This window comes from Fusarium falciforme, chromosome 6 (genome assembly GCF_026873545.1).
Source record: "Fusarium falciforme chromosome 6, complete sequence".
Taxonomy (NCBI): Eukaryota; Fungi; Ascomycota; class Sordariomycetes; order Hypocreales; family Nectriaceae; genus Fusarium; species Fusarium falciforme.
The window spans coordinates 2,143,972-2,164,817 of record NC_070549.1 but is presented as its reverse complement, the minus strand read 5'-3'; the positions used below and the strand labels follow the sequence as shown (position 1 = coordinate 2,164,817).

Below are 20,846 nucleotides of genomic sequence, written 5' to 3'. Positions count from 1 at the left end.
ACCGTCTATCGTCCAAACTAACACCTATAACACAAGACGCCCTTGTCTATTCATTTTCATAACCCATTTCCAAGAACAATCCCATAACCCGTCGTGCCTCATCCATATTCATCCGCCGATATGTCTTCTCATCACTCATCTACCATGTAATTCCAACCGCCTTGCCCTCATACTTTTCCGTCTCCCCAACAATCAAGTTCTCATACATCCACCGTCCCACATCCTCCCTCGAGATAGTATATCCAAACTCCTTAACCTCAACACCCTTGACGGGATCCTCAATGCCCACGCGGATCTTGCGGTCCGGCACGGCCCCGTCGACGAGAAGGCTCGGCCGCACGGCGACCCACCGCTCGGAGCCGGCCTGCAGTCGCTCCTCCATCACCCTCTTGTCCTCGTGCGGCACGTGCAGCGCCTTGTACAGAGGAAGAAAAGCGATGGGTACGTCGCGTTGGAACTTGGAGATTCCTGTCGTGCTGATCACGGCGAGGAGAGGTCTGCCGGTCTTGCCCTGCTGGCGGAGCGTGTCAAGAGCTTTGAAGAGAGCGTCCATGGCCTTTTCGCAAACATTCGGGTCGTCGGTAGTGAGCTTTGCAAAGCTGAATACACTGCCGATAGTCAAGCACACGATGTCGACCAGACGAGATGGATCAGCCGGGTTTATAAGGCAGGACGCCACGGCTTCTGCGTCGTGGGCGTTACCCTTGATGGCGACGAGATTGTCCGGCTTGGAAGGGAAGAGAGTCGAGAGCTTGTCTGGGTTGCGGCAGAGGGCGACGCAGCTGTTGTCGTTGGCTACGGCGAGCTTGAGGGCTGAGAGGCCGCAGCCGCCAGTGGCACCGAAGAAGGCGATGGTCTTGGACATGATTGATTGAGTAATTGGAGTGTGTGAGTGTAAGTGGTGATGATGTTTTGGTGTGTGGTGTGTGTATCTTGCGAATGTGTTGTTACTGAGATGAATTTGATGATGTTCTCTTCATTGGGATGGATTCACTCCTCTCTATATATCATATCCATCACAATCCTTCCATCTATAAAGTCGTCAATGCAACTCCCAAGACCAGAGTTCGCGCGAAGCTGCCTCCATAGGTCGGTACTGTAGCACTGCTAAGGATGTCACCATTTCGCACGGTAGTTTCTTGGCAGTACTAACAAATGATACGTACCGCGCCAAGATCTGCATGCTCGCGTTTCGCGCTCGTCTCTCGTCCTTCGCTTGAAGGATTTCGCTTCCCGGCAAGTGCCGCGCGAAGGAACGCATCTGTAACTGTCGAACAAGGGTTCCTCGGTATGATTTTTCGTATTTTCTTCTCTCCGCCTTGCATTCGTCATCTCCATTCGGTTTCAGCCGATGAATCCTTTGGTTCTGTACCGGCGCAATGGTTCATCCGCTCGTCAAGCCATCCAGTCCGACAGTAACTCTTTACGAGTGCATCAACATCTTCCAATACAACACGGCTATTACAACTCACAAATTGATCAATTTCACTTGTAGTGCTCCTTGCATCCATCAACACTTCCCTAGCATCCTCTCCAACTCCTTCTCCCCCTTCTGCCATTCCTCCTCAACCTTCTCCCTCCTCCCATCCCTAACTTCAAACTCCACCGTGACATTCTCCCTCGGCTTCATCATCAACCCATCGTCAAACCCTCCCTCAACACTCAGATCCGTCCCTTCAGGAACCTTCATGTCCATCGCCCAGACCATCTTGGCCATGATCGCCATCAACGCATGCATCGTGTATTGGTCTCCCACACATCGTCTCCGCCCGGCGCCAAAGATCCATGTGCTCTTGCTGTGCTCACCTGTTTGCTTTTCTGGATCTAGGTAGCGTGTCGGGTCAAACACTGTTGGATTGGGGTGCACGTCTGGGTTGTGGAGGATGGCAAAGGCGTTGACTATGATGTTCGTGCCACGTGGGATTAAGTATCCTTTGTATGTGTCGTCTGAGTCTGTGACGTGTGGGAGACCAAGAGGTGCTGAAGGACGCCATCGGAATGTCTGGTACATGGTTAACATGTCTGAATAGCTTCAAGGTCGAAGTACTCACCTCCATCAGGCAAGCCTTGAGGTAGGGCATCTTCCCTACATCCTCGCCCGTTGGCATTCTCCCTTCACAGACGGCTTCCACCTCTTCCCTAGCCTTCTTGAGAACATCCGCATGTCCTGCCAAAGCCACCACAAAATTGGTAACCGCCGCACTCGTCGCGTCAAACGCAGCATCAAGCAGTCCTCCCGCTAGCCACTTGACCTCCCTCTCCGGCATCCTCTCTCCCAGTAGTCTCGCCATCACAGGTTCATACTCGCCAACATTCTTATCTCCATCTTTCCGCCTCTGCCGGTTGCTCGCGGCTTCCGCCAGCATCTCCCCGTAAAAAGCATCCTGATGCTTGCGCACAAAATACGCATCCCTCTTCCATTTTGCAAGAAAGGTCGGGAGCCACCGTAACGGTGCAATGAAGTCGACGGGTGGTGTCTTTCCTGGCTCAAGCAGCCCCGTGACGAGCTGTTGTCGGTAAAAGTATGTCCGCAGCAGATCTTGGTTGATATGTGCCTGGCCGCTGAGAGCAATAAGTGGCGTACTCAGGGCCCAGACGCGCAGGTGCTCGAGGAATTGAGATGGACTGTCACATAGGGCCTTGATGCAGCGAGCACCCACGGCGTCGAGAATAGGCATAATGCCCTCAATTCCCTGCTGATTTAGGAACCACCTTGCTGGCCGTTTCCATCGCTTCAGTAGCCGGTCATTGCGCTGGAACAGGTAAATCTGGCCAATGTCTGGCTCAAAGACGTGGTTCAGCGCGATGTAGTTGTACGGTCTGCCCGCATATGTGCTACCCCTGCGGTCATAGAGCTCATGTATGTCGTCGGGGTCGTGAAGCACCAGCATATTCATGGGACCAGCTTTGATCCCCAGTATTGGACCATAGCTCTGTGCCCATTTGGCAAAGGTATCACAAGGCTTTGAGAGCGGTACGTCGAGGATGTTGCCAAGGAAAGGCGTTGTTGGAGGTCCTGGGGGAAAGTCCTTGGTACGACGGGTTGCCAAGTAAGCTTGAAGTAGCAAGGCTGATACCAGAACGAGGATAATGGCCAGCAGTACTGGTAAAGACAGAGGGTTGAATTGAGAAAGAGATTTCGCGTGAATAGGGGGGAACTTGTCTAAGAAGTCATGTGTAGTCATGGCGGCACCGTCGATGTCAGCCTTGCCATCAACAACGAACGTGAAGGTTCAAGGTTAATGGTGAGGGAGACTCAATATCTGGTCGTCTGATTCCTGAGTAAAGCAAGAATTGGTCAATAACTAAGTAGCATCACGGAACGAAGATCGCCACAACATCATCTATTCAATACTCCTCCAGCCCTTTCACTATCCACGTTCGGCTCCCGACACCTACGCCATCCACACATAGCCCACATTTCTGCTGCGATACGTTCGGCAGTTCTTCGAGATGCCGCCTCCAGGTGCTGACAGAGGCTGCTATATACGGATCATGGATTGAAAGGGCAGTTATGATACATGCATACTTGAGCGTCACGTCTTGTGTAACAGCCAAGCCCTGTCGATCCACTTTGAAAGAGATAATTCCAGTACTCTGGATAGGCAAGCATGCTCTTTAAACGTTCTCGTCAAAACCTCGTAGTGTCTCTCTGCATTTATACGCAACAGTAGTGAATTCAAACCGACATGTCCTGCTTATCCTGTCAAGTCGTCACCAAACATTGCCGCCAGCCTAACATAGACTCGAAGAAATACAGGTTTAAGATACAAGGTAGAGCGGCCAGCCAAAGCAAACGAGGCGCATCACGAGGCAGTAATCACCAAACAGGCCTCACCGCACTTCGGCGTGCGAACCCCAGAGTGTCATGCGGCCTCCGTACTGTCGAATACGAAGCCTCGCTGCTAGGAACCTTTGACTGAAGGCATTCTCCGGCCAATCCCCCGTGTGGAAGGGTTTCACTGGTGTTGTGTGTGGTGCATGATATAGGACGTCATAGAAGTTTGGGTAAGTTTCTCTCTCCCCTTGGTGTACATCTTCTACTCTCCTTCGCGTTTATAGGCTTCTCATTAGAAGGTTACTACTATTAGGCTGCTGTCTATCGTAAAAGTGTGAATGCCCTCATCACCGTCATGACTCTCATGTAGACTATTTTAAGCACACAACCTCACTGCCAAATGTAGAAATGTCTCGGCTCATCATTGGCCAGAAGCTCCTCAACACGAAACATCAGAAGCAAGTTCCTGCAGTGCACTTCTTCACAGCAAAACGACAAAATTTCAGTGCAGGGAGCGGACGGCCGTAGCCATTACCTCTACATTATCTTGATCTCTCTCTTTTCGCTCTCTACTCCGCGTGTTCGTCCTGGCCCCATCATGGGTCTTTACTGGTGTCCTCCCTCTCACCGTGAGCAAAATATAATCACAAGAAGAAAAGAGCCATTACATACAAGGCCCTAGGACGCGCCGGTCCGCAAAAGCCATTGTTTCATCAGAGCAGAAAAACAAATCAACACAAAGAGATGCTATATAACCAGAAAAAAGGGGACCGTCGGTGAGGAACAAGAGCAGGACGGACATGAAGAGACGAGACAACGGTCATAGCCAGTACAGAGCGCAGCCAGCAATGAGGATTGCGAAGGCGCTGGCACCGTTCCTCGAGCCAGCGTTGGAGCCCTTGCCCGAGTCGGAGCTTTCCGAGCTGGAGCTGGAGCTGGAGCTGGAGCTACCACACTCCTGGTTGAAGCTGCTCGTATCACAGTTGGTGGTGTCAGCAGGCGTGTCGCTGCTCGAGTCATCGCTCGAGTCGCTGCCAGAGCTGCTGCCAGAACCACCAGAGCTAGAGCCGGAGCCAGATCCAGATCCAGAGCTGGAACCAGAGTCCTTGGAGCTATCCTTATCCTCGCTGTGCTCGTTGGCAGGAGCTCCGCTGCCACCACCAGGAATAGTGGCGGGCTCGTCGTCGTCATCTTCGTCCTTGTCCTTGTCTTTATCCTTATCCTTGTCATCATCCTTGTCCTTATCCTTATCCTCATCTTTGTCCTTGTCCTCTTCCTTGGGCTTGGTCACCTTCTTCTTGCCCTTGTCCATGTCGGTACCGGTAGCCTGGAGAGAAGCAATGATGTGGTCCTTGTCACCATCGACAATGGTGTCGTTGGTGCCGCGAACATTGTTGTACCAGTAACTCTTGCCCTTGTTGGTGCCGGGCGCGGTGGGAGAGTTGAAGCACTCAATCTCGACATCGGAGAAGGTGGCATAGAAGTATCCGTTGTTCTGGATATCGGGAGCCTCCCAGTCAATGGTGCCGCCAGCCCAGGCCCTCGTACCCTCAGCATTCGTCTCCTTGCCGCCAGGCCAGAGGGAGAGCTGCACACGGGAGGGAGTCTGCGGGAACTCAAAGTTCTGCGAGGTCGCGTTCCAGGTCTCCTTCTTCTCCTTGGTGCGGCCGAGCTTGCCATCGATGTACCACTCAATCTTTTCAGGAGTCCAGCGGATCTCGTACTCATGGAAGTTCTCAAAGGTGTCAGAGAGGGTGATGTTCTCCGAGTTCGCGTCTATCACATGTATTGTCAGCATTGACCGGTGTGGCGGTTAGGGGTATCACGTGAACCCCGACGCCTGGTGACGTGAGGGCGCAACGCAGTGCGACGGTGGACGACTTACAGTTGGTAACGCCCTGGAAGTAATAGTTGGTCTGGGCAGTCTCGAGGTCGACACCGACAAATTCGTAGTCGATCTCATCCTTTACGTCAGAGAACAGGATAAAGGCAGTAACGACACCACGGCCACGGCTGGTCTTGAAGCGAGCCTTGACATTGCCGTACCACATGTAGACGGTGGAGGACAGGAGAGTGCCGACACTGTCCTTGGGCATGGTGAGGAGCACATTGTCCTTGAAGATGGCGGGCTCGCCCTGGGCAACCCAGTCGCTCTTGGAGGAGTCACCGAGGTACTTGCTGATGTCGGTGATGCGGTCAAGCGAGTTCATCTTCATCGTGCGGTCCTCGCAGACGGGGGCGGGAACGCAAGAGTCGAGGGAGAAGGACATGGTAGGGTCGCAACCACCGAGGCAGTATGCGCCAACACCGCATTCACCATAGGCTAGAGGATTGTCAGAAACGCGACTGATTAAATGGTAGAAAAAGGAGTCATACTGGAGCAGCAAGGAGATTCCTTGGGACACTTGCTGTTGGCGGTGCACTTAATGGTTTGAGCGCTGACCGAAGCGGCGCCCAAGAGGGCAGCCACAGCAAGAGATCGCAACATTATGAATATTGTCGAGTAAAACGGAGAGTAGCGATGCAGCCGAATATGCTGTTGCGAAAAAGCACCTCAAGTCGGTATCAAGCGACAAGAGGTTCGCAATCAAATATTAAGAGATATGGCAGGTCGAATGCGAGGTAACGACTGCCGCGAAAGAGAAAAATGAGGAGGAAATATCCAAGAAGAGCAAAAGCAAAAGTTAACAATCAAATCAACCCAGCAAAACGAAGGACTCTGGTTGTTGTTGATTAGGTGCAGTGGCCGTTATTAGGGGAGGAGCTTGGCTGTTGTGCTTGGCCGATATCAAGCGAGCAGAGGGGAAAAACAAGCGTTGGAATGCGGGCCGCGATACAGTTTGCGCGTCTCTTTCCAAAATGTCTTCTTTTCAACGCTCCCTAGGCTGTCTGTCGATCTCGTCGAACTTTCTTCCTAGCGAGAGTAAAACTGAAGATGTCGCGTCGTGGTGGTGGTGGTGCTGCTGCTGCTGCTGCGCTGCACTTTCGCTGTGCTTCGGATCGGGCGATCGGGGGTGTGCGTTGGTTTGCGGGATCGGTTTGTGTGACGGGGTGAGCGAATGGACGTTTGATAAGCGCCGCCGATATCTCCCTTCCGTTAAAGGAAACAGAGAATAAAGGAGGGCAAATAAGAACAACAAAAAACACCACAAAAAAACGAAGGATTAAGGAAACACCAAAAGTTGGTTCCCAGAAACGACTGTCGGGTGATGAAGGAATCAAGAAAGACGGACAGGTCCCAAGCCAGGGAAGGAGTTTAGTTCCAGACAAGAAATGGAAGCAAGCCCAAAAAGGCAGCCCCTCAAAACCTGCATCCATGACATTGGATGGCACGGACGGAGGGCGGGCCTCTTGTGCCGGGGATCCGCTCCCATGCTCGCTCGACTCCAGACGAAGCAAGACAATAACGCGCACACGAGATTCCCAGTCCAAGCTCCCCCCTCCAGCCAATCCAGTCAAGGGCTCGCCCATCATCACCAAGCCTCGGTACCCCGGCTGGCCCCTGATTTGGTGGGTGACAACCCTACCTGAGTGGGCGGCGGCCTCGTTTAAGGCGGAGCCAGGTCTTCAATGGTACTCTCCTGGCGCGCGAGATAATTAACCAACAGCCCGACCCACCTGTTTGCCTTGTCCGTTCCCTTTTGACGCCCAGTCTCGTGCCCAGTTTTTAGTCCGAGGATCATCAAACACAGGGAGGACTCTCGACAAGATCATCACCATGACTCGATCCAGGAGTTGACACACTGTCGGAGAAGGGGAAGAGGCCAGGCAGGCAAGGGGAGGCTTGGCCGTCGTGTGTTGGTGCGCATAGCCGAAATGGCACCAAGGCACACTCGACTCGACTCAGCGACAATGAATGATCTCCGATGGAGTCGATGCCAATCAATGCCAATGCAACGCCGAGACTGATACGGAGCAGACACATGACCACCTCTTGAATGCTTCCCCCCCATTCGCTCTCGTACGGGCCAGCAAAGATATCCACATGCAATTCACAGCACAGCTTGTTAGCCCTTATCTTTATGCAAAGAACCAAAAACACTTGCTCACGATAACCCATCTCTCCTGGGCTGTCCTGTCTGTCACCTGACGTGACGGCCTCTCTGCCCTGGTTAGCTCTGTTCCAGCTCTCGTCACAATGCCTTGCCTCAGCTTCAGGCTACCATAGATTCATCAATCCCTGCCCATAAGCTCCAATATCATACCACCCAATCCCATCCCAATAAGCGTGCACTCAAGGCACACAACCAGTAGCAAACAATGCCATGTCGTTGACGTCTGACAAGTTTCCATATGCCTTCGACGCCATCATGCATCGCCGTTGTCACCGCTACCCCCCAGAGCAGTCAATCACTCTTGTCGCACAAAGCATCACGCAAGCCTCGACGCCACAATGGCACACGACAGCCCAATGCCACTCTGAGGGAGACATCCTGGTCGAGGCGTTCTACAGTACTTCACCCACCAGAGGTACCAAGCCAGGCCAGAGTCGCAGTCGCCTATACCAAACTAGGCCAAGAAGCTCACCTTCAAGCTTCAGTCATGCTTCAGCCAACCGTGTAATTACATCCTCATGTCGCATTAGAAAACGACGCAGGGTTCCGGCGACTTCCCTTCCGTCAAACTTGACCGCCATCTCTCATTTGATCCATTCATTCCTGTCACCTAAAGTTACCCCGAAACCCAAACTGGGTGTCTCATTGTATGCACATCTCGCTCGGCGCATGCAACCAGGGTTGAGTGTGGCTGACGAGGAACACCATGGCCGAGTACCATTGTCTGTACCTAGCCATCCCTGGTCTACGTCCCCATCAAAGTCATTGTCCGACACTCGAGACTTGTCTCCAAAGTACCTCGGCCCCCAAGAGACACTTATAGCCGTCGACAGCCCTTCAATAATGTCGCAAACTCGTCACAGCCAAGGCCAATACAGGTGCTTCAGGTGCAAGGAAACAACTCCAGGCGTTGGGGTATAAGTATAACCAATCCTAAATCGAGCAATCTCGTCCTTCCTCCGCCTGAGAGTGAAGAAAGGGGAGAAAGAAGCGAAAAATGAGAAAGCCATCATAACGCTCCAGGTTCCGTCTTGCAACGGTTCATCCATCCCATCCCTCCGCGTCTTGCTGCTCCATTATCTCAACTCGAGGGTCCCGAGAAGCATCCGTCAAACCATACGGCCTCCAGAGGGACCGTCCCAACCCGATCCAGCAGCAATTTATTCCCCCAAGTGCCGTTCCATCTCCATATTCCCCGTCCAGATTCCAGCAGCCATCAAAAGCCGCCAGTACCAAGTGTTGCTACAACGAGTGTTCCATTTCCCATCCCCTCACGCCGTACAACAAATCCATCAAATCCTGCTCCCCTTCCGTGTCCGGTCCCAAAGGGTGTAGCAAGGCCAGTTGAAATCCGCCATATCTCGTCGTTAAACAATAAAGAAAAAAAGGTACGAGTAACCATTAAACAAGTTCAGTAAAATCTGCGAAGCGAACGCCGCCGCTGAAGCTTTCCGTATTTTTGTGCTTTTCATCTTTCCCCCTAATGCCATGAGTCTTAAATCAGAAGAGCCGAGCCTGGAGGGCATCTCCTGGCGGGTTGTGACAGATCACAGCCCGGCCGCGTTGGTACGAACGCTTCGTGAGGAGACCAGTCTACCAATTGCAGTGGTTGACTTATCCTATCTCCCCTTTGAATTGGCAAAGAGATCTGTCAGGGGGTTAGTCTGACTTGCTTGCGCAAATGGTCGCCCCTTAGCGGCCGAGCTTCGTGACCATACCCGGGAAATGCTCTTTGGCGTACTGCTCGCAGGCCTAAGTCGATGGTTAACATGGCGCATGTCCTTGTCAAGCTAACTTGTTATGGGGTTCGTACCTTGGCAGGTTTGCCGACCTTCTGACCAATCACCTTCCATTTATTATTTTCGTACTCTTTAATGGCGTTCAACAACGCTTGACTCTGATGAGGGGGAGGTCAGCTTGGTTGGTCAGTGTGCAGGGCGAACCGTGGTTACCTCGTCCTCAGCAAACTCGGCATAATGCATGTCCTAGACCCAGTTAGATATTTGAGCTCAGAGGATGCGATCCTGATCGGAAAACATACCTTGTACCAGTGCTTCTTCACAGAGCCTTCTGTTCTCGTAGGGAAAGTCTACCAATAACTTTAGCCTGCAATTCGTACCCTCGGTTCGCACAGTAAAGACCTACCTTCGCGATCTCTGCCCAACTGTTTCCCGCATCTCGCATCTGCTTAAGCCGCAACTCCTCTCCGGGTGTCCAGGGAGTGTTGGTTCTGCTCTTCTTAGCTGGCGGAGGCGCGACTGGAGCTGCATTCGCATCGTCTGTGGGGGCTTGGGGCTGGGGAGCCGCCTGAGGAGCCACCTGGGGAGCAGGAGGCGCGGGCGCGGGCGGTTGAACTTGCGAGGGGGTGACGGGCGCGGGCGGCGCATTCGTGACCGGAGGCGGGGCAGCCGTAGGCGCGGGTCGCTTTCGCTGGCGACCAGGCTGGGTAGGAGTCGGGGTAGGAGCCTGCTGAGGCGGCGGGGGACCGTTGGGCGGTTGTTGAGGAACGTTCATGGGAGGTTGAACGGGGGCAGGATGATGTTGCTGCGGCGGAGGCGCCATGTTTGGCTGAGGAGCGCCGTAGGCAAACTCCATGCGCTCGTTCCGGCGGGACATGTCCTGCTGGTACGACGGATGAGGATTACTATGAAGGCACGCTGGTCAGTGGTGTTGCTTCTCCTCGGAGGAAATCGCTGTGGTCATGATTGGCATGGCGATGGCCAACAAAAGAACAAGCATCCCGAGTCACTCCAGGAACGAGGACAAGTAGCCCAGTTAATGCGAGCACATCGATGGCCAGGGGGGTATAAACCAGAGAAGAGAGGCGGTGATACGCAGCTTGCAGACGTCCCCCCAGGGCGATGCCAACATGAGAATACCCCGTGGCATAGCCGAGACTGCGCCGTGTAGCAAAAGCCATGCCCGAGGTCATGCTCGGCGATGTACAGGAAACATGAGAACCAAGGGGTGCACTCACTGGATTTCATTGGGTTGATGAGTGTTGGAATTGGAGTAGACATAATCTGGCATAGGGCCAACCTGCCACTGCTGCATGTTCTAAATACGATGACGAGATCAGCATCAAGATCCACAAGAGTGTTCGATTGAAGGGGACGAAAGATGATGAACCAGGACCGGGCGACGAGAGACCGACACAACCGCAGGTACAGCTGTTGGAGTCAAGTCATGATGGTCACCAGGAGCCAGAATGACTGGTCAGTCATATGCAAGCGTGGGTCTGCAACACGCGCAGCCTGTGTGGTGACGCGACCAGGGTCTTGAGGCTTGAGCTGTGCTCTCAATCCCGCGATACAGCCATGGCCCGCAAGTCACTCGCAATGCGACGGGTCGTCATGAAAATGTTTCTTGCTCCTTCTGACATGAGAGGCGTTGGGCTCATCAGGAATCATGACGGGCCAGGTCTCTCTTTCACACATGACGCGACCGCGTCAAAACGCGAAAAGAAGCAATCAAGGAACGAACCAGACATCGCGTCATTGAAGAGGAGTGAAAACTGTACTTACGGGCAAATTTTTGAAATAGTCCGAGGGAAAATAAAGACAGGTGCCAAGGCGTGAACTGTTTGACAACAACCGGGGCAAGTAACGCACACCGGATTGCTAGGACAAGACAGATACACGAGTAGAGGGTGTTCGCGTGTTTGAGAAGTTCTTTGCCAGATGGGAACTAGTGATGTGTGGGCGAGGGCAGGGTCGAAATCTGGTTGGTAAGAGGGACGTGGTGTGGTGGAAAGCTGCCCGGGTTTTGTGTCCGCGCAAGTGTCAACAGCTTGTTACCGCGATGGTCTTGAAAAAAAGTGTGATTAATCTTCTGTGAAGGGTGCGCTTGTTTCGTTGGGGTTAGTACAGTTCAAAGATTGGTGAAAATTGAACCTTCCACAGGTTTCGGTACAATGCATGGCTGGGAAGAAAGTGTTTGCAACGGGCGCGGTCAGATGCCGTGCTGCTTCCACGCGCCGAGGTGAAATGGGGAACCAGACCGAAGCCCCGGTTCTTTCTGGTGGTTGGGATGAGCCTGGGCTGGGGCTGAGGTAATGGCCAAGTCAAGTTTGAAGCCGAAGCTCAAATGTACATTATGAAGGTGAAGCGCAGGTGTGTGAGGGTGTTGTGTGTACATCAAAGGCCGATGGAGTGCGGGTAAGAGTCGCGGGTGAAAGAGTAAAGGGCATATTCATGTGGTTGGGTGACCAGACTAAGCCCCGGTGAAGCTCACCCGGAGCTCAACTCGGCATCAACGGAAGACACGACGCGCAAAAAAAACGTGTGCAAATGAGAATGGGCATGGTTTGAAGACGCGGTAATAGCCAAGGGCGATGTTTACAATGACAAATGTAGAATAAAGGCTTACCTGGGACACAAAAGACCACAGGGGAATGCGACAAGCACGCCTGTTCTGGCGGCGATGGTGACGACAGAAGGTGTCGTGACCCAGAACTGGATGGAGTTTTGGTTGCAGAGGCAACAGGTGCAGCAACGAGCAGGGCAAGATGCAGTGGATCCGCCGAGCGAGGATGAAGCTTGAGGTTTCGGGCAACGTGTAAAGGGAAGTACAATCGATACCTCGCATCCGTCGGTGGGATCGAGGATGAAGGTGGACAGGCAAAAAGAGGCCTGGGAGAGCGACGATGGACGGTACCTCGAGGCAAAGTAACTCGGGCAGGACCTGGGAAGTCGCTGGGACCTGGGGGAGGGGAAGGTGGTCGATGTTTTGGACTGGCTCGCCCTTTTTTTTGGTGGAAAGGGGAGAAATGGGGGAATGGATTTTTGGGCACAGCGCGACTGAAGGCTACTGACCCTTGGGAAAAGTGGGGCAGCGGTGATTCGAGGCGGTGGGTCATACTGTCTGGTGATATATCGACACTGTGTTATCATGCAGTTTTTGTGTGTGAGGGACAGTGCTTGTATGACTCAGCGGGTCCCTCTCCTGCACGGGCCTTGATGCAATCCTGAGCCCTGGGAAACAACTTGGACCAAGAGAAAACAAGTACTGGCAGGTACGTGCCCTTCGTACCTGCTGTACCCCGTCACGTTCTCACCTCTGTTTGGTTTACGCGCGTCTACCCCCGCCTTGCAAATTCCCAAGCCACTATGGGGTCAAGTCAAGCCTCAAAAAGGTTGTTTGCTTGTTTCATGAGAGGGTGTTTGTTTGACTGATTATCCGAGTAGTAAAGTAATATAGCCAGCGTCGCTTCCAGTTTGTTTGTTTGTTTGTCGTGGAATATTCGCCGGGAGAGTTATGTGAGGCCTCTCAGTTTGATGAGCCCGGCTTCTGTTGAATCAGCGGCTTCCGCCACTTCCACCGGAGCGGATGCTCGGTTCACCATTCGCTGACTGGCTGACAGGTGCTACAAAATCATCATGATTCTCAGCAGATTGGCTGCCCGATCAGGCGAGATTTGCCAGTCAGAGAGCAGCGAATAGTTGATACTCGGGTCCAGTGTCTAGGGTACGTGCCGGGGTCCATGCGATTCCATGTTGAAGCAGCTCGTGACCCGTGATCTCTTCGGACTGCTCCTTACTACCGGCCAGCATCTCAATGAAGAGCCGCAAAACTTGGATGAAATTCTTCAGTGGTTTTATCTCTTATCTCATCAAGACACCTCTCGCGTCATCCATGGCGCGAACCGTCTTGCATCACCTGCTCCAGCAGTAGGCTGATAGCCTATCGCGAGTGGCTCACCCGAATTCGGTTGTCGACGAATGGCAGGTGATGATCCCCGCTCGGCTCTCGATGAGCCTCTGCGTTTTCCAGTCACGTACAATTGGCACATTTGGCCATCCAGACAGATGTCGTCCCTTTTAGCCTGTAGATGCCCGGTACGTGCCTCCAAGAGACGGACCAGGCTCAGAGCCGCATCTCGCAGGAGGATGGATCTGCCCGAATTCTCCACCCAGCGTCCCAGTCGGCGAGGGAGGAGGGTACAACGGGTACCCGGCAATCTGGACGCGTCTCGAGCTAAGATCGTGACATTCAACTCGTGTACCTCTCAAGTCTCTCCCTCCTCGGGACTGGGGCCGACACTCCCAACTTCCATGCGACGTCGATGGCATTCTGCATTGAATTCTGATACTTCTGAGCTTGTGTTCCTGTATTTGCGGCTCAATTCATTGAAAGTGGTCGATTACTCAGTCGTTTATTTCCCCAGGTGACCAGCCATCCCCGCACACGCCAGATCCTCCTTTTCTCTTCACTCACCCTTAAGCCATGTCTTGTTTGATCTTGCTACGCTTGCCAATTCAACCTCACCAACAATATTCGCAATAGGTTATTTTACTTTCGGCCATTATACCGTGAACACTTCCTCGCATAAACTATAACCAGTGTCATCTGACAGAAATGTTTGGAGAAAATATCTTTGCCTGCCATCGTCTAGCACGTGTCTAGGGTAACTTCAGCCTCCGAGTGTCCATTGTCAGAAATCACTTTCAAAAGCAAGGCAGCTGTCAACCCTAACTCAATATACTTTAGGACAAGGCCAACATGGCCGACTTTGACTGCTATGGCGATCCGGCATCCAGCTCCCTCGTCTCCTCCACCTTCTCTCACCGGCGTGCCGATCCCCGCTTCGAAACACGCTTGTCATCCACATGGTCTGATGTCCCACGTCGACATGCGCAGAAGCACAGGGCACTCTCCATCGAAACATAACAAACCCACATGCCTTAATATATCGGGGAAATAGATTCCGAACACCAGAGCATTAGGTTCACCTATACGAGGAGATTGTAAGCCCGATACGAAGACCTCGAGACCGAGACCGCTCTACGTCGGCCCTTATGCCAATTCCAACAAGCTGCAAGTTTCGAAACTCGTCGACCCCGTGAGTCGTGGGATGAAACCACCCTGGTCGCAGAACTGGCTGCCAATTGGGACGACTACAACCTCTTTGCTGCCATAGGGCCAAGCGATGCGACCCTGCCGGTAGTATAACGATGGGTACGGGGACTTAAGGCTGGGCTTGGAGAATCTCAAACAACTCAATGGTGTTTCATGCCATCACGGAAGCGGCTATCGCAGAGTATCCATTGGAACATCGGCCCTGCGCATTGTTGACTACGGTTTCCCGAGCGAGTGAAACACAGATTGACGAACCAGACCCGGGTAGACTCGATGCCGGAGCATGCAGTATGGATAGAGGGTTACAAGCCCTCGGCATGACAGTCACCACCACACAACGGCGAGGCCGAGGCTGTCAGTTGGCCAGCCACTCCGCAGTTGTCAACAAACAACTCCTTCACTAAGCCAACTTTTGAAAGCTGTCAGTTTCAACTGCAGGCCGTCGCGCCCAAGAGGCTCCTGAAACACCACGGGTTACTCTGAGGGGTAGATCACCAACTTTGCAAACACTCACGATGGCGTCTTATAGCCCTCCTTCTAAGTGTAGTTCATATGAACTACGACTTGAAGCTGGAAGCGAAGTTACAGAAACATCTACATTGAAACTGTGGTGCCTCCAAACATTTCCCCAGCCTCGGCATCTCATCTAGCAGTTTCAGATCTGTTCACGTTTGATCGCTGCTTCAGACCTCACACAGGAACTACAGCTATCCGGATTCACTTCGCCTCCTGTCAGGTTCGGCACAGCCGCATCCGAGTTTCGGAAATCCTGCCATCCGGAGGTCGACGGCGTGTTTCTCCCCAACGTCGCCTTGTAAGACCTCCGTGTCAGAAACTTGAGGGCATTCAGAGTTTTGCTTGGCGCCACAGCACAGCACTTCTGAGGGCGGCCGACCCAGGTGCAGCTAGTGCATCTTAACAGGAGCTATATGCATGGGTTGCAAGACGAAGATCTCTAGCAAGGGGAGATCAAGCTACATCAACACCTCGTTACATGGTCCCCTTCACCGCTGTACGGTCGCTGTCCATCCCTTGCCATCGTAGTGTTTTCGCCAGCCGGGGCTCTAAGAATAGATAGGACAGATGAGTGCCCGGGTTTACGAATCACGTCGCCATCAAATCAAGAACCGTCAGGTGCCGGACAGAAGACGTCTCGTCTCGCTTCGGCGCCAGCGTTTCCTGTTTCTCCGTCTCTCGCCTCTGGGGGGAATATGTTTCCATGGTCGATAGCACAAGCTCTTCCCCTGACCATGCACGGCACATCCTCCACTTCTCCTTGACCGTGCCGCGGACCAGCAACCCCAAAGGGGGTCGAGTCGAAGCTGAGAGTGGACATGTCGATGGAGCAAGACATCGTATCCCAAGGTTTGGCGAGAAGACGTCCCCAGAGCCAAGGCTGGCTGGACTGGCCTTTTGGCTAGAAGAGACGTTGGCACCCACCCAATCAGCACAAGGGCCCCACGGCCTGCAGAACGGTCTTGTCTTTGGACTGATCCCTGATACTGAGGTGAAATTACGCCAGTGCGTTAGTGGGTTTCAAGGGGGGATCCCTGACCCTGGAGGGGCACAGCGGAAGCTAAGGAAGCGGCGAAAGGTTAGTTAGCAGTTGGAGTGGGCCGGGTGTTGTATACGAAACAGACGGACAGTTGAGAGAGAGACGGGATGAAAAAGTTGAAGAGGTTGCCAATTAGAGGGTAATGAATGGCTTGACTGGCGAGGATGGGACAAGGAAAAGGGGTGATTGAGAGACGACAGAGGTAGAGAAAGCTGAGCCTCAACTCGTGACTCCCTCTCACGACATTAGAGATGATAGAGGCGCAAGCAAACCGTATTGAAATTAGACGGGCGCTTCTTGTCCCGCAGCAATTCTGAATGGAGGCATCTGGTATGTGCGCATCATCACAAGTGCGCGTGTCGTTTGGACGGCATATCTTGCGCCCACCTATCACGAAGAGCCCTGGACGACAAGGTTACCCGCCCAGCACCAACATACAAGACCCGTCTCAGCCGAGCCGAGGAAACAAGTCGACGAAGGAAGCACTGTTTCGATGGAACCACCTCAAACCAAACAGTTGGGTCCTGGTTCATAGAGGGGGGACCCTTTCATCCCTTGATGCTACTGTGCTGTGTGTGCTTTTCTCACATCAACTCGCAAGCGGCTGCGACGCTGAATTCCTGTTGCGATGGATGCTCCAGAGAAACTAGCGGCCTTTGGATCGCGTTTATCCCCAACGCCCAGACCCAGATAGGCTCATGAACTACTGTAGGTACGAGCCCGTCGGGGTGGCTTAGGGGAGTCACGGTCCTCAAGAGGATCCTTGAGGCGGCGCGATGGACGGGTGCCCCGTTTCTTGCTGATGTGCCTACTAAACCACGAGGTGCGAACCCAAAAGGCTATCCGATAGCGAGCACCCCTTGCCAGCCAAGAGACGCTCACTGGGTGCAAGTTGTTATTGTTGTTGTTGTGTTGTGCTTTGTTGTGCGTACATACAGCAACAGCAAGGCTAACATTATAGCACATATTACCGCGTGAGCGAGCGCGTACCTGAAGCTGAGGTGGGTGCAACACAACGACCCCCGCCCGTCAAAGAGGGCGGCTGTCAGGCACAGGAACAGGAACAGGAACAAGAACCGGGGGGTGTGAGAGTGAGGTAGAGTTCCTAATGCAGATGACGGAACGGAGAAGAGAGAACCCTGGAGAACTTCTGGCACGATGGTCCAACGGCTGACGGTGGCCCCCTCTCTTGTGAGATCGGATGCCAAGGAAAGGAGACAGAAAGAGCCTCGCACAGCACAGGCCTGTCTGTCGATTCGAGTTGATGGTTCAGTTCTGTCTCTGTCTGACTCTCTCCAGTTGTGTACTGTACTGTACGAGGTGGTAATGGGGGACAAGGGGTGGGACGAAACTTTGATTGAGGCGGGACGCTACGAGCGGTGGTGACCGTTTTGCCGGGCAAGGGTTGTCGAGGAACAAATCTGGGCCCTACTTTGAAAAAGAACGATGGCGTTGGAGGGGATGGACGGCGGGATGGAGCTCGCTTGGGGCGTGTTTGCGGTTGCGGTGGATGGTTCGCTTCAGATTCCTGTTTGGATAGATCTCACCGGGGGCGTGGGAAGCCATTGTCATCGGTGGCGTTTCTTGTGTGTGTGTGTGTGTGCCTCTCCAAGACACACCGTGGGTATTAGTTTTGTTTCTCAGCGTCTCTCCCAGCGTCTACTGTTACAGAAGAGTAGCGTCTTCTGGCAATGCCGTGTTTCGACAAAAGAATAGCTCCTTGGCTAGCAGATGCCCCGGTGGTTTTGGAACCCAGACGGGAAGCGTTAGATGGGCGAAATCTGTCACAAGTTTCCCATGACGGGCCATGTTTTGCTTTCTTGCAGCACAATGCAATGGGATGCCCTCGAGCCTGACCACCCCCTGTCCCTCCTCTCACAAGATGTGACGGGGGAGGGTACCCCTGGCCCTGGTCCGAACCATCACCACCGTCGTGGCCGTTGCAATCTGCCCCCCCGGGCCCCGAGAGACCACTTTTATTGCTGCTTTACCGTCGGGCAGTTAGTAAGACGCGTGTAGGTAGCGTAGCTGCAGGTGAAAGTAGGTACCTGGCTAGGCTAGGTTCTGTAGTTGATTGATTGAGGTGCAAGGGCATACAGACAGGTACTGTATCTGGAGTGCGTCTGGTCTGTGAGGTGTGGGCTGCTGGAGGGAAGCGATTATTATTACACCACTTGCCCCTCTCATCTATTTACTTCTTCCTTCTCTTCTTCCTTCTTCACCTGGGTTGTCATCCTCTATCCATCAACGTTTTTTCTTTCTTCTCTTCTTGTTCTCTTTTACGAGAAACGCTGTTGCGTCTCTTCTCTTCTCCGAACTTGCTCTTTTGGCAGCTAGTCCCATCACGCTCATTATCACCAAATATCGGACCAACTGGTTTGGCTGCTGACACTCCTTTGACAACGGTATAACACCAACGAACAAGACCGACACTTCGGTTTTTCTACTTCACCACTTTTTACCAACAACCATATACCCCGACCTGTTCCTTGACTGAACAGTTTCGATTCTTGGATTCTTCCGGTGTCTGTATTCATTTTTCGAGTGGAATAATCTCGCGGGTTTTACACAGCACATCCGGCATACCTTCCTTCCAGTATCTCGTCGAACGATTTGCGATCGCTTCGAGTATCTATCTCTCCCTCTGCGTGGTCGAACCATACAACACGGCTGGCCTTCTATATCAAGATTCATTTCAGCAACGCCTTCGATTCTTGAAGAACCAAGCGACGACTTTTTTCATCCACTTCTATTTTTAACGATACCCCATTTGCGGATTCTTGAGGAACAACCACTCATTCAGCAACGGAACCTTTCGAGCTCAGGCATGCCTTCTCAGCAGATAGCTCAGGCCGCTGCGCCTTACATCCCCTCGCGGGATTCCATGGACCGCCACGACTACGGCGTCACAAAGAGCCGTAAGGCTTCGTCGACTGGCGGTGGACGTGCTTGGAGTGACGAGGAGGTGAGATGAAAGCCAACTGTAGTTGACTTGTATCGGCTGCTAACACAAGATTCAGGAGGCATATCTTATCCAGACCCGTCTTCAGAAGATGCCCTACAAGTACATTGCTGCCCACCTCAAAAAGACTGAGCTGGCGTGCCGGCTTCACTATCACCAGCTCTCTCATGGCAGCAACCGACGCAACAAGCGTGCCGCCTCCGTCTCATCATCCGGAGCCTCCATCGACCACTCACCCGCAGTGCAAGTGAGCACCGCGAGCCCAGCCCGGGAGAGCATCTCCCGCTCAGCTTCTCCCCCCGGTAGCTCTCGCAGCTACAGCCCTCCTTGCAACATCAGCGGTGCCCCCCACAGCAACCACATTCAACTCCCCAGCATTGTCGGCCCTGGCGAGGTACCAAGGCTGCCCTCCATCCTGCCAAAGCCCACGGGCATGCCTCTCCCACCTCCCGTTTCGACATATGCTTCCCCGGCCACCGAAGCCCCTGTGCCGATGCCTGCCCCCTTCCACCGCGCAGCCTCGCAGCACCGAACAACACCACCCCTCCGCCTCGACTGCACCGGCATCCCCCCGGCGCCTGCTCACACAGCTGCCCACGTCGACCTCTCCCGCCTTCACGCCATCTACTCTGCTCACCGCGCGTCGTTCTGGACAACAATCGCCAGCGAGTACGGCCCCAACGTCTCCCCAACTGTGCTGGAGCAGGCTTGGAAGACGGGCACCTGCTGTAGCCCCTCGTCCATAACACCAATCACTCCCATCTCCAGCCCAGGCAACGCTGAGAAGGAGGCGCAGAACCAGACCCAGTCCAAGGGTCAGGACAAGACACGCATCTCGTCGATCCTCGGCATCGACGCCGACCCCAGAACCGCCCGGGATCGGGATATGGTTAGGCGGCTGGAAGAAGAGCGATTTGGCATGATGCAAATAGCTCATTAAGCGCTACGATCAATGATGTCTGCATGATCCTCATCTCGGGGCAGGTAATAAGAATGAGGAGGGGGTCAAGACACGTACCGCTGTCTTGTCCCCTGTGTATTATATACGCCTCTTGTTTTTCTTCGCATTTCGTTTCTCACTCATGGCATGGTTGCTCTCTCATACTCTGAGAGCCATACTCAAACGACACGGCACATCTGCCATTTATTCTACGGTCTACTCGACGCGTGGAGCATGGGCGTTCTACTTTGGCCCGCACTCATTTCACAAAACTCCAAACACTTCCCTTCATTTTTATGCTCTGCCTTTCTCTCTTATCACTTTTCTCTCTTATGAACCAAGTACTTATTGTCTAGTGGGTGGGATTCCAATCTCATGAGGTGGGATACAAAAAAGGAGGTTTGACACACGGCATCTGCTACACGACATGAAGAGCAGATGTCGCGGATGGGGGAGGAGAAAGCCTTCTTTTTACAGCCCTTTTCTTCCGTCCTTTGCTTGAAGTACAGAACCAGATCCCTGCGGTGGAGGAGAGGGTTCTAGGATCACCTTTGTTTTACATTGTGTTGTCACTGCGCGTTTTTTTTACCACCCGTTTTCTGGCCTTGTTTCTCAGCAATCTTCTCCTTACATGTACAGTCCGATCTTTGTTTGTTAAGGACTCATGAAATTACGGTGATGAAAAAAAGCCAATGCTC

At 53.2% G+C, this 20,846-nt stretch overlaps 4 protein-coding genes and 1 pseudogene across 5 annotated transcripts, besides 1 other annotated feature; 1 reads left to right on the top strand and 4 right to left on the bottom strand.

Moving 5' to 3' along the window:
* Positions 1-139: 139 nt before the first annotated feature.
* On the bottom strand, positions 140-865 carry NCS54_00824700 (NAD(P)-bd-dom domain-containing protein; the record flags this gene model as incomplete). Its single annotated transcript, XM_053153642.1, has 1 exon — positions 140-865. The coding sequence occupies one exon, from the start codon at positions 863-865 to the stop codon at positions 140-142; it is 726 nt and encodes a 241-aa protein (XP_053009617.1).
* Positions 866-1,510: 645 nt separating this feature from the next.
* NCS54_00824600 (Hypothetical protein) lies at positions 1,511-3,185 on the bottom strand (the record flags this gene model as incomplete). Its single annotated transcript, XM_053153641.1, has 2 exons — positions 1,511-2,002; positions 2,052-3,185. The coding sequence occupies 2 exons, from the start codon at positions 3,183-3,185 to the stop codon at positions 1,511-1,513; spliced, it is 1,626 nt and encodes a 541-aa protein (XP_053009616.1).
* A 1,413-nt stretch (positions 3,186-4,598) lies between these two features.
* NCS54_00824500 (Glycosidase) lies at positions 4,599-6,266 on the bottom strand (the record flags this gene model as incomplete). The annotated part of the gene is made up of 3 exons (XM_053153640.1): positions 4,599-5,554; positions 5,664-6,101; positions 6,155-6,266. The coding sequence occupies 3 exons, from the start codon at positions 6,264-6,266 to the stop codon at positions 4,599-4,601; spliced, it is 1,506 nt and encodes a 501-aa protein (XP_053009615.1).
* Positions 6,267-9,452: 3,186 nt separating this feature from the next.
* On the bottom strand, positions 9,453-10,887 carry NCS54_00824400 (Hypothetical protein; the record flags this gene model as incomplete). The annotated part of the gene is made up of 7 exons (XM_053153639.1): positions 9,453-9,481; positions 9,552-9,585; positions 9,647-9,730; positions 9,786-9,818; positions 9,875-9,922; positions 9,979-10,477; positions 10,811-10,887. 7 exons carry the CDS (start codon positions 10,885-10,887, stop codon positions 9,453-9,455), a joined length of 804 nt encoding a protein of 267 aa, XP_053009614.1.
* An 8,162-nt stretch (positions 10,888-19,049) lies between these two features.
* NCS54_00824300 lies at positions 19,050-20,148 on the top strand (annotated as a pseudogene). The gene is made up of 2 exons: positions 19,050-19,211; positions 19,267-20,148.
* Positions 19,050-20,148: a sequence feature.
* Positions 20,149-20,846: the final 698 nt, after the last annotated feature.